This window comes from Papaver somniferum, unplaced genomic scaffold (genome assembly GCF_003573695.1).
Source record: "Papaver somniferum cultivar HN1 unplaced genomic scaffold, ASM357369v1 unplaced-scaffold_150, whole genome shotgun sequence".
Classification (NCBI taxonomy): domain Eukaryota; kingdom Viridiplantae; phylum Streptophyta; class Magnoliopsida; order Ranunculales; family Papaveraceae; genus Papaver; species Papaver somniferum.
Genome location: NW_020624377.1, coordinates 1,856,226 through 1,867,970, shown reverse-complemented (window position 1 = coordinate 1,867,970; position 11,745 = coordinate 1,856,226). Strand labels below are relative to the sequence as shown.

The following is an 11,745-nucleotide window of genomic DNA, read 5'->3' as shown; positions in this document are numbered from 1 at the left end:
GATATGATGGAGGTAGACGAAGATCAGGGAAACCCTCAAAATCTGTTAAGAGAGCGAAATTCAAAAATGTGGGAGATACTAGTCGATGGATCTCTAAACGGAGAAGGAAATGGTATATGGATAGTGATTATCTCACCATTAGGAGCGAGAATTACATATTCATTCAGGATGGAATTTGCGTCCACCAATAACGAAACAGAATATGAAGGAGTAATACATGCGTTGCGCTAGCTTGGCAGTAGAAATGGAACTAGATGACGTCAGAATAACTAGTGACTCACAGTTGGTGATCCTCCAGATATTGGGGATATACAGCGCGAATGAACCATCATTACAGAAATACAAACTACTCGCGAAGGAGATATCAACAAAAATAAAGAATATAGAATGGAGACACATATGCAGAAAAGACAATAGATTCACAGACGCTCTGACATTCCTCGCATCAATGCTGGTGGATCCCACCGATCGATATATAAATATTACGACACTTTGTTTCCCGACAATTAAAAAATAAGAAGAGGCAGACATAATGATGGTAGAAAGCGAAGAAGGAGAAAAGAATGATAACAAAGAGGATTGGAGATCGCAACATCATTCATACTTGGAGAAGGGAGAAGTACCAAGAAACAGATTGGAAGCACACAAGTTAAAAAGTCGTGTGACAAACTTTGAATTAAGAGAAGGTATACTTTATCGCAGGTCGTTCCTCGGTCCCTCTCTCAGATGTTTGACACGAAAAGAAGGAATGGAAATCCTATATGAAATACACTAGGGAGATACGAGAAACCATAGTCGGGGAAGGTCATTGGCATATAAAACAAAAATGCAAGGATATTATTGGCCCTATATGCATGTGGATGCAAAAGAAGTATCTAGGCAATGTGAAGAATGTCAAGCTCATTCTTCGGGAAGAAGGATTTCTTCATCACAGCTATCATAATCATAATCACTATCAGGTTCAGGGATGGCCTCATTATCAGAAATATCAAGAGGCTGCACTTCTTCTAGAGGAAGCAAGTTGGCAATGCATATTTCATCCATGTAAGCTTTAGCCTTGAGATGAGCTTCGTGCGACATACTTTTGAGCGTTATTGACGTAAATCTTCATTAAATTCTCAAGGTATATGCATCTTCTTTCTGCCCTGTTACACGAAGCCGAAAGTGTGGAGGAGAGGTCCCTAAGATCCTTGTGAGCTTTAGCCAAATCAGGCTTTAACTTTTGAATAATAAGTTGGCTGGATTTCTCAGAAACTGCAAACACAAAGAATACCAAAACCAGCTCAGAAATAATGAAATCGCACGAAACATACAGTATTTGAGTGTAGCTAAAAGATTAATTGAGGCAGTCATCTTGATGTGACTACCTTCCATATGGAAAAGGAAATATTGAGACCAAGCGAGACAACTATTTTTCATACTCTCCAAATATTTATCAAAGTCATCACCTATCAAGCCTTCAATATGAGAGCGAATTTTATTCTCATCTTGAACAAGAGAGGCATTTTTCTTCTTTAAGATGTCATGCGAACTTCCCAATCGAGTGTGTTGTTCGCGGAGATTATTCATCTCTACAGTCATTTTTATCTTGCTATTGACAATCTTCTCATTTTCCAAGGACGCTTTCTTCTTATCTCCGTCATATTGATTCCTTAGAGCACGAAGAGAATCCTCTTGCTCAGTACATGTTCGCCGAAGAGAAAAATATTGCTGAGTAAAATTCGCCCTCTCGCTTGAGAAGGATTTTTTTTCTTTTGTAAGAGTGCGATTTTTCTCTGATAGAGTTTGATTCCTTGAGTCAGTACTATACAACAACCCAGAAAGATTGGATACTTGGGAATTTAGGAAGTCATTCTGGGTACTAAGGCCATGATTCTCACTTTTCAAAGTATCAATTTGATCAAGAAAATACGAGTGATTATTAATCAATTGATTTAACTGATGCTGCAATTCTTTATTCTTCGCACAAGCATCCTCAGAAGAGTGTTGGTACTCAAATCTTTCCATGACTTGCCTTTGGTTTAAATCTTTATATTCGCGCAAGCAAAGGCAAAGAAGGGAAAAATACATGCGAAGAGATACATGCAATAAAACTCAAAGGAGGAGCAAAATGTGGTAAAATCACAAAACAACTGAGAAATAGAAGGGCATACCTCCGAGCTCTTGATTCTTATTGCGAATTTTCTCAGCTAGGGTCTTCCCGGCATGTACATCAGCTTTCAATTTGGCGTTCTGGTAAGTATTCTTGAATGATGGAACTAGATTCAAAAAAACCCTCAGCTTGAATGAAGCGGCGCCGAGACTCCAGGCAGTCAAAATCACGATTAACTGTTGGGTCCAGTTGAGCGAAAATCTCGCTCCTAGTTAATTTATATGTAGGAGAATCGCTCAATAGCTTGACGAGAGACTCGCACAGGAGAAGTTGAGAGGTATCGTTGGAAGATGAACGTGCGAGCTGGAAAATATCAAGAAGAGGTCTCGTACCTGAACCAGCCACATCAGAGGCACATGCCTCAGAAGTGAGAATTTTCTCCTGAGATGAAGCAACTGTGCGAAGAGGAGAAGTGGTTAATACTGTACTCATGGAAGGAATAACGGTGGAAATTCTCGAAGGAGAGGAGATAGAATAGTCCATAGATGTGGGAATAGTCGAAGAGGCAAAGATGGGCATATCTTGGAAAGATGCAATGACTCCTCAGTAGAAAAAGTGATAGCCTGAGTGGTTGCACTCAATTCCAAGGAAGTAGAAATCATTCTTGAAAAGGAAGAGAGATTCGGAGAAGTTCAAAGGATAAGGTCCTTACAAGGATTCTGAACGAAATTATCCGAAGGAGTAGAGGATAACGAACATGCGATAGTGTTCGCTTGAGAAGAAGTAATAGACGGTGAATATGTAGTAGTATTCACTTGATCAGAAGCGGCTGTATTCTCCTGAGTGACAGGGGCAGTCCCCTAGAAGACACCTGTTGTGTGGAACTAGGTTTTTTTTTGAAACTAGGTAGGGCCATGTGAGTATTAATTGCAGGAGGTTGCTTGCTTCTTTTAGGATTTTTTTCGCCCTCTCTCGCGTCATCCTGCGAATAACAATATAGATAAGAAACAGAGGCAACAATATTGTTTAAAAGGAATAAGGTGTTTCTTACTACCTTGTTATGCGAATGCTCCCTCGTGAGAGATTTGTCATCTTTGGACCTTGAAGAAGAATTAGGGTTCGGAACGGTGAAACGAGATCCGGAGGAAGGAACTTTGCTGTAACAACACCAGTATGGGAATTATCAGAGCAATAACAACAATAAAAAAATAATGGCGGTGCATGAAGAACAGTAGCAGAACAACAGTGACAACGCGAAAAAACATGAATCAAAGACAAACTATATACTACAGAAAAAATAATAAAAGAAATAAAACGAACCTTTGTGAAGAATCCATAGAAGGCCAACACTAGCAGGAAGAATGAAGATGAAGATTCAGAGAAGGAAAAAATGAAAGGTTTGGTGAGGAAGAAAAAGGTGAATTCCTCTTTCCAGCAAGATTAAACAGGAAAGAAGATGACCGGTTGGACCAGGTGGAAGAGGAGACGTGTCAGTAAAAAGTGCAAAGATGGGAACGTGTGAACGGTTACTTTGAAAATCCGGAAACTTGTCGGTTGAAGAGAATACGAAAAGTCGTTAGGGTGCGGAAAATGCTATGCAAGGGCGCGACGAGGTGACTAAGAAGAATTTCTCTCATCGTTCTTTCTAGAATAAAGATCGCTAAGAGAAGAGGCAAAATGTAGGGGTAAAATATCGCACACATGGTTATCACGCGAAGCGGTATCATCACAAGGGGGCGAACTCACTCGCACATAGCATATTCCGGATGACGGAGCTGATGACGTCATAAAGTCACGAGTAAAGTGTGGGAGCTGTGTGAAGTTAAAGAGCACGTGCGAGAAGACCCAACATAAGCGTGCGAGAACATCGCACGTCAGATCCGAAAATATGGGCTTTATTAGCTGTCCCCCACTATGTAAAACTCCTATATATAGGACCAACTACCATCGTGTTAAGGGAGAGATCTTTTGGAGAGTTGAGATAGAACTTTACGAGAGAAAAAGTTATTTGCTCCCCAAATTAGGGTTTTATCTTCTTTCTTTGTATTGATTTCTAAACTTAATAAAATTCTTGTAAGTGTTCTTCATCATGGTTTCATAGTTTTGTCTATAGATTATTCAAGGGGTGTAGTTGTGGGATTTCCTGCAACTACACCCACTGTCCCCCAGATTTGGGATTTCAACATGATTACCATCTGTGTCGTAGAGTTCTAGTGGTATGTTTGAATCTGTTCCTGAATCGCTCCTTGTCCCAGTTTTTACTGTGTAAACACAATCATTCTGCACCAAAGAAAAAGAAAAAGAACTCAAAATCAACCAAGATTAAATGAATAATAAACCAAAAGTTATGAAGAAAATGAGACAGTAGAAAAATAGTTGGTAAAATCATTGGTTGCTAATATTGAATGCATAACAATTGATTAAAACTAATAATAATAATAAGAGTAATATGGGCTTTTGTTGGGAATGACCGTCGTACAGGAGATTGAGTGACAGCCAGCTGAGCGTAAGATTGTTGTGTGAGAACAGCAAACGAGAATAGCAGAGACCCAAAGAAGACCAAAGAGAGACTATTCATTGCCAAGGCCATTTCTTACGATCACAATGGAAATTAAGGAGTGTGTGTGTGAGTGATGTGATGATTCTTGAACTCAAGTCTGGTTGAGCTCCTTTTATAGAGAAATTAGGAGACAAGTCTTGGATGTTGAAAGTTCACTATGGAGCTTCTTAGGTTGCAACGCAAGCTGCATGTTATCATCGCTTAAATTAATCCGGGAGTTGGTAATCATGCATGCATGATGCATGCGTCGGTTTGTATCTTGTTAAAGAACAAATATAGATAGAGCCAATAGGATTTGACGCGAATTTAAAGGGGAAGTTGTGCAAAGAAATGACTCCGATGATTTAGAGTCATTATCTTTACGCCACTATCTAAACAAACCCCATTTTTGAACCAGCTCTCGAAGTCCCTGGCTCCTCCGCTGAGTTAAACCCCGATTTAACAATATTTTAGACAGAGGTGAAAAACAAAAGTCGAATTTGACCATAGTTAACGAGCCGACAACGAGTTTTTTACTCTCTTTAGAACACACTGACTGATTAAGGCTGGATTTTTAATTTTGTCTGAAACACAACCAAATAACACCCAAAAACATAAATTTGCCAACTTGTGCTTGATTGGGTATATGTTGCAGGTGAAATTCTAAATTGAGATTCCGCTTCGGCCAATATCCTTTAGAACTACCTAACTTCACTGAAAAAAGAAGAAGCTCAAATACTTATAAAATTGGCTCTTATTTATCATACTACATCGAGTCTCATCATAAGACCAACCTTATTATTAGGAGGGTGTGTTATATTCAAATAGATTAAAGGCCAATATGCCATTAGTCTAAACAGATATTTGTTTTTGTTATTTTTTTCCTGTCAACGTATTCCGAATCTGACTCATCTAAATTTGACTCGTTGCACCCGAAAGTGAAAAATATCTGGAACCCTTTATCCAACTAATTAATTTCCCCTTCTAAATACTTCCATGTAAAGGCCGATGTCATTGTAGTATAGTTATAAAGTCGGGATGATGATATCAACGATCTGAGTTCGATACTAGCCAACACCAAATTCTTTACCGATACAAATAAAAATAAAAATTACTTCCATGTAAAGAGAATTTAATTAGCTGATGTCACCGTGGTCAAGGAAGATAAGGAGAAATTTCAGAATCTCTTCTACGAGCTCCTTTCATGAAGATCAACTTATGTACTGCACGCTACGTGAATTACTGTTTAATATATGGCAATCATGTTTCTAAGAATAAGATTACTGCAAAAACAAAAAAATAATAATGCCATAATCACTCTTTAATTAAGGGTGCATTTCATTAGTTTATTACATTCCATCAACGTATGTGCATTGGAACAATAAAGAAGTAAGCCCATTTCAAGTTCCAATCAATATGTTCTCGGCCCATACTTCATAGTTTGACTTAAGCTCCACAGGAAGCAATTTCTTTTTGTTGAAGTTTGTCGCACAATCCTAATGGTAGAAGAAGACCAGAAATGTACCATCAGACATCTATGAGTTGGTGGAAAATGAACTGTGTGCTGCAATTAGTTATGTTTAATAAGTTGGATAAAAAATAAATAAATATCATACAACAAAAAGCGACTCCAACATTTTACCTTTTATATTTACAAATGATATACACATATGCCCGTAGTCTACACTAGCTTGTCAGCACATGCTTTTTTTTTTAAAGAAAACTTAGGCAAGGCCTAAGGGCATAGATTGATTGTAGTGCTAGTGGGGTCGTTGTTTAGGCAAACATCAGACCCACTCCTATAGTTCTTACATATAATAGCCAAGTTCAAGGCTTGGAGATTTTGGGTTCTATGTAAAAGTTTAAGACATGTTAAGACAAAAGTTACAGGATTAATGCATAAAACTGAAGAGGCACTCAATAACTGTTTTTCCCTATGGTAGTTTCTGCTAAATCTTCCTTTGATTGCTTTGATATAGAGAGCATTGAAGTGTTCCAGGATGTCAGTGGTTTCAGCATGTATTTCAATGTTCATGTGCTGCTTGTCCTCTACCCATGCAAACGCCAAGTCTGCTCCTCCTGCTCCCCGTTGGCCCGTGTGTCCTCTGCTATCAACATAGTTGCCTGCAAAATCAGTTATAGTCAGAGCTGAAAAGTACTGAGAACTGTTAGGATCCTGGATAGTGCAGATTTTGATTAAGTAACCATAATTCCGCTGTTGTGGGTAAACCCCAACATGGAATCCTGTTGGTGTTATCTGAGGATCAATATCATAATTTTGGACCCGGGTATTCAGAGCATGATGGTGCAGGTTGTGAACTCTGTTATATTCACAAAGATGTTGTTTGATGCTGAGAGAAGTATTCTTAGCAATAGGAGTGATGTTTTGGAATACCAGGTCACATATGGCCTTCCAAATGAACCAGCAGGTGGTTGCATAAGTGCAATTATTTCCATTATTATTTGGATTGTAGAACCAAGTATTAAACCAATCCATGAAGCGAGTGTGATGGTCAAAGAGACCATGATTTTCACCTAGCATTTGATGCCAAACCTCAACCGCAGCAGGGAAATTGAGGAACAAGTGTGTCATTGTTTCCTCCCCACTATTGCAAATTTTGCATATGGGATCTATGTAGTGTAGAATGCTTGCAGTTTTAGCATTAGTTGGGAGGATTTCATGAGCACATTTCCAGAGGAAGATATTGATAGCTGGTGCCACTTCCATGTTCCAAATAGAACTCCAATTTCTTGTGTTGAGATCATTCCTGTACATGTTCTCTATTTTGGCTTTGTACAAAGCTTTGACAGAGAATTTTCCCGTGCTGTTGAGATTCCAGTGTATGTTGTCTTCTTCCCTGGGGTGGATAGATAGATTAGTGATGGCTTGAGCAATGTCAGGGCTGAAGAGTTGCTGGATAAACTGCAGATTCCATTCCTTTTGGTCTGTCATTAAATGAGCTAGAAACTGAGTATTATTTGGGCAGTTTGCAGGTTTTGAAAGCTTGTCTGTTGAGTTAGGTAGCCAGAGGTCTTCCCAAATATTAATTTTGTTGCCATTGCCTATCCTCCAGATATAATGTTGTTGAATGTTTTGGATACCTTCTAGAATTCCTTTCCATATCCAGGAGTCTCCGTCTTTGGATTTGGTATCCATGTTGAGTACATTTCTTCCCAGTAAATACTTGGCATCCATCAATTGGTACCATAGAGAGTCCTTATATTGTTCCAGCCTCCAACCTGTTTTGTTATCAATGCACTATTGAAGAGTTCCATGTTCATGAATCCAAGACCACCAATATCTTTTGGTTTACATATAGCTGTCCAAGCTTTTGGATAGTAACCTGTGGGATTTTCTAATTTTTTACCCCAGAAGAAGTCTCTTTGAAGCTTGTTCATATCTTGTCAAATTTGCTTTGGAATTCTGAAGCAATTCATTTGGTAGATGCTGGCTGTGGAAGTAACAGATTTGATGACAACCTCTCTTCCAGCTGGGTTTAAGGGGGAGTTCTTCCAACTTGACAGATTTATCTTCATCTTTTCCACACCTGGCTTGAAAGATTGAATTTTTCTTTTATGAGTAAAGAGAGGAGAGCCTAAATACTTGTCATTTATAGGAAGAGCTTGAACTCCTAGAAGATTGCAGATGTTAGGCATAAGAGCAGGATCAGTATTCTTGCTGAAGAAAACACTAGATTTGCTGGAATTTATAAGTTGACCAGAAGTATTTCCAAAGAGGTTTAGAATATCCTTAAGATTTTGGGCTTCAGAGAGATTAGCTTTGCAGAAAACCATACAATCATAAACAAATAGAAGATGGTTTATAGAAGGAGCATTCTTGCAAATTTGAACTCCAGAAATGATACCCAAGTCTTCAACATGAGATAAGGTTCTAGACAAAGCTTCCATGCAGAATAGAAATAGGTAGGGAGATAGGGGATCCCATTGTATCATCCCTCTAGAGGGATTGAAGAATTTATCAGGATAACCATTTATTAACACAGCAATGGAGGTGGTTGAAATCCAATGCATAATCTTGTTGCACCAGTCAGAGTTGAAGCCAATTTTTCCCATAATAGTAATAAGAAATTTCCAGTCCACTCTATCAAAAGATTTTGCCATGTCAATCTTAATTCCTATACTTCCTTTATTGCCTTTTTGACCTCTTCTGGTTCTCATGTAGTGAATGGTTTCATGGGCAATGGCTATGTTATCATCAATTTGCCTTCCAGGAATGAAAGCATACTGGTAAGGGGATATGATTTTGTTGAGGTAAGGTTTCATTCTTTGGGATAACAGTTTGGATATGATTTTGTATGTAGTGTTGCAGAGGCTGATGGGTCTGAAATGACTGGGGTTTAATGGATTCTCAGTTTTGGGTATCAGTGATATGAAAGTTGAATTCATTTCTTTGAGAAGGTGCCCAGACTTGAAGAAATGCTGAACCATTTTGATTAGATCCTCTCCAACAATATCCCAGTTGGCTTGGAAAAAACTAGGGGGAAATCCTTCTGGTCATGGTGCTTTGTCTTTGGCCATACTAAAGAGAGTACTTTTGACCTCATGATCTTCAGGAATTCTGTTGAGATTGTTGTTATCAGCAATGGTTATAGTGGTGGGGATGAGATTGATGATTTCAAGGTTCATTTCAGGTGATTCAGTAATAGCCATCTTAGAGAAGTGTTTAGTGAAGCAGTGTTTTATTTCATGGTAGTCTTCAATCCAGTTTCCAGCACTATCTTGAATAGAATCTATCGTGTTTCTTCTTATTCTGCATTTTGTGTTTCTGTGAAAATAGATTGTGTTCTTATCTCCCAACTTGATGAATTGATCCCTTCTTTTAATCTTCCAGAATTTTTCCTCAATGTCTTTCCATTCTCTAAGCACTTGAGTAGCAGTTTTTAAAGCTTCGCTTCTGTCCTGTTTGAAGTAGTGTTCTTGTAACCAATTTAGATGTTGCTTACTTTCCTCTATGTTTGTCTTAATGTTGCCATACACCTCTTTGTTCCAAACTTTGAGTTTCAATTTAATGTCTTTGAGCTTTCTAGCAATGATAAAAGCACTAGAACCAGATAGATTCCTCTGCCAGCATTCAGTGACAATGTCTTTGCAGTCCTTATGATCCAACCAAGGACCAAAGAACTTGAAAGGTATTTTACCAGTACGCCAATTGGGGTTGGTGTTTAGAAGAATGGGGTGGTGATCAGAGAAAATGGCTAGAATATTTGTTACAGTAGAGTTTGGATGGAGAAGCAGCCAAGGTTCATTGGCTAATCCTCTATCCAGTCTATGTTCAGTAAGAGCATGACCACTTCTCTTATTAGACCAAGTGAAAGGAAATCCAACACTGCCCAAATCATTTAGATCCAAATCCACAATTTTGTTGCTAAAGATATTAGCTTCAATATTGTCCAAAGGTTGGGTACTGTACTTTTCATTATCATGTAAGATGAAATTGAAATCTCCAATAACCAACCAAGGAAGGGAGTGATTGAGAGCTGAATTTTCCAAAACTTTCCAAGAGCTAAGTTTACTATCCGTGTCATAAGGACTGCCATAGTAACCAGTAAAGAGCCAAGAAGGCCCCCTGGTATGCTTGATTGCAGCATTGATATGGTTAATGGATAAATCCATAATTTCAACATCAAGATTGTGCTTCCATATCAATACTATCACTCCAGCAGTACCACTATCCCCTCCAGGATTGACATGCCAGAAGTTCTAAATATTAAGCTGTTGCATAATATTTAAGAGTATTCCATGTTTCTGCTTGGTTTCAAAGATAAAGCAGATGTCAGGATTGAACTTGGTCAGCATATCACTAAGGTATTTCTTGGTATGTCTCTGCCCAAGACCTTGACAATTCCAAGCTATAGAGATAAAGAATTGCCAAAAATATGAAACTGGGGGGTATTTTGAGGATAGTCTTCTAGTTATAGGATCATAGTAAACTAGAATGCACCAATAAATACAAGCATAGGAATGGTTCATGGGGCTAGATTATAAGAAAAGAAAAGATAAGGATATGTACCTCAGAAGCTGAAGTTGGTGATCCAGAATCATCATTAGTCCTTGAGTCCAAAGGTTCAGCATAGTTGTCAGAGTAGTCCTTGAATATTTTGATGTTATCAGTATTGGTGGTTTCCATAGGAACAACAACAGAAGTTGATTGTTTCCTTTTTGATAAAGCTTTAAGCTTATCAGCATCATTAGTAGTATCAGAATCTGAGGGATGGTGTTCTTCAGCAAAAACATGAATTGTCTTTCTAGCCTTCCAAGCCTTCTTTTTAAACTGAGCAGTTTCAGTATCCATCCTATCTTTGATTTCAGAGATTGTTGGTATGGTTTGAGAGGGAATGGCTGGAAAGATACCAGTAGGATCTATATTATGATTTGGGATGGTTTTGGCTTGGGTAGGGTGTTTGAATTTAGCAGCATCCTTGATCCTTATCTTAGCTTGATGTGCCTTATAATTGTTAGAGATTTTCTTAGAAAGCCCAATTTTTCTGTTCTTAATTGACTAGCAATGACATCTGGATGGGGTGAGTTGGGATCAACTCTAGTGGAAGATCCAAAGGTGAGGTGTTTAGAAGTTGAGGGAGTAATTTTTGCTATTGTCATTTCTAGTTCTTTCTGCTTAGCATTTCTCATCTTGATTTCAAAAACTTGAGATGCATCAGCATCAGTGTAACCTCTCTGAATGACATTTCTTCCTTCTTGAACAATTTTTTGAAGGGAAGTTTGTGGTAGTGGTAAAGGATGGGGTGTTAGTAGGATTTTGTAGTGTGAGTAATGAGATTTTGAAGGTGTAGGTGGAATGGGGCAGGGTGGATATGGGTGATCTAGAATTCTACAAACTTTACAGAATTTGATACCATTGAGAGCAAAAGCAAACTCAAGCCAATGGGAAACAGTTGGTGTTTCAAAAGCTTCAATACCAAACTTTAAGGGCTTAGTAACATCAATGGTGAGCTTAACTTCTAGGTTTTTCTCAAATCTGTCTCTTCCATAAGGCTTCTTGGCATTTTTATATACTCCAACTGGTTGTAGAATGTTGTGGATGTATGGTATGATGTGTTTGGGGATTCTTTTAATGAGAAGCCAGATCATTACC

The 11,745-nt window shown here is 38.4% G+C and overlaps 1 protein-coding gene across 1 annotated transcript; it reads right to left on the bottom strand.

Moving 5' to 3' along the window:
* Positions 1 to 8,036: 8,036 nt before the first annotated feature.
* On the bottom strand, positions 8,037 to 10,944 carry LOC113335903. The gene is made up of 3 exons (XM_026581920.1): positions 10,663 to 10,944; positions 9,192 to 10,352; positions 8,037 to 8,876 (listed from the first exon to the last, which is right to left on the bottom strand). Exons 1-3 carry the CDS (start codon positions 10,942 to 10,944, stop codon positions 8,037 to 8,039), a joined length of 2,283 nt encoding a protein of 760 aa, XP_026437705.1.
* Positions 10,945 to 11,745: the final 801 nt, after the last annotated feature.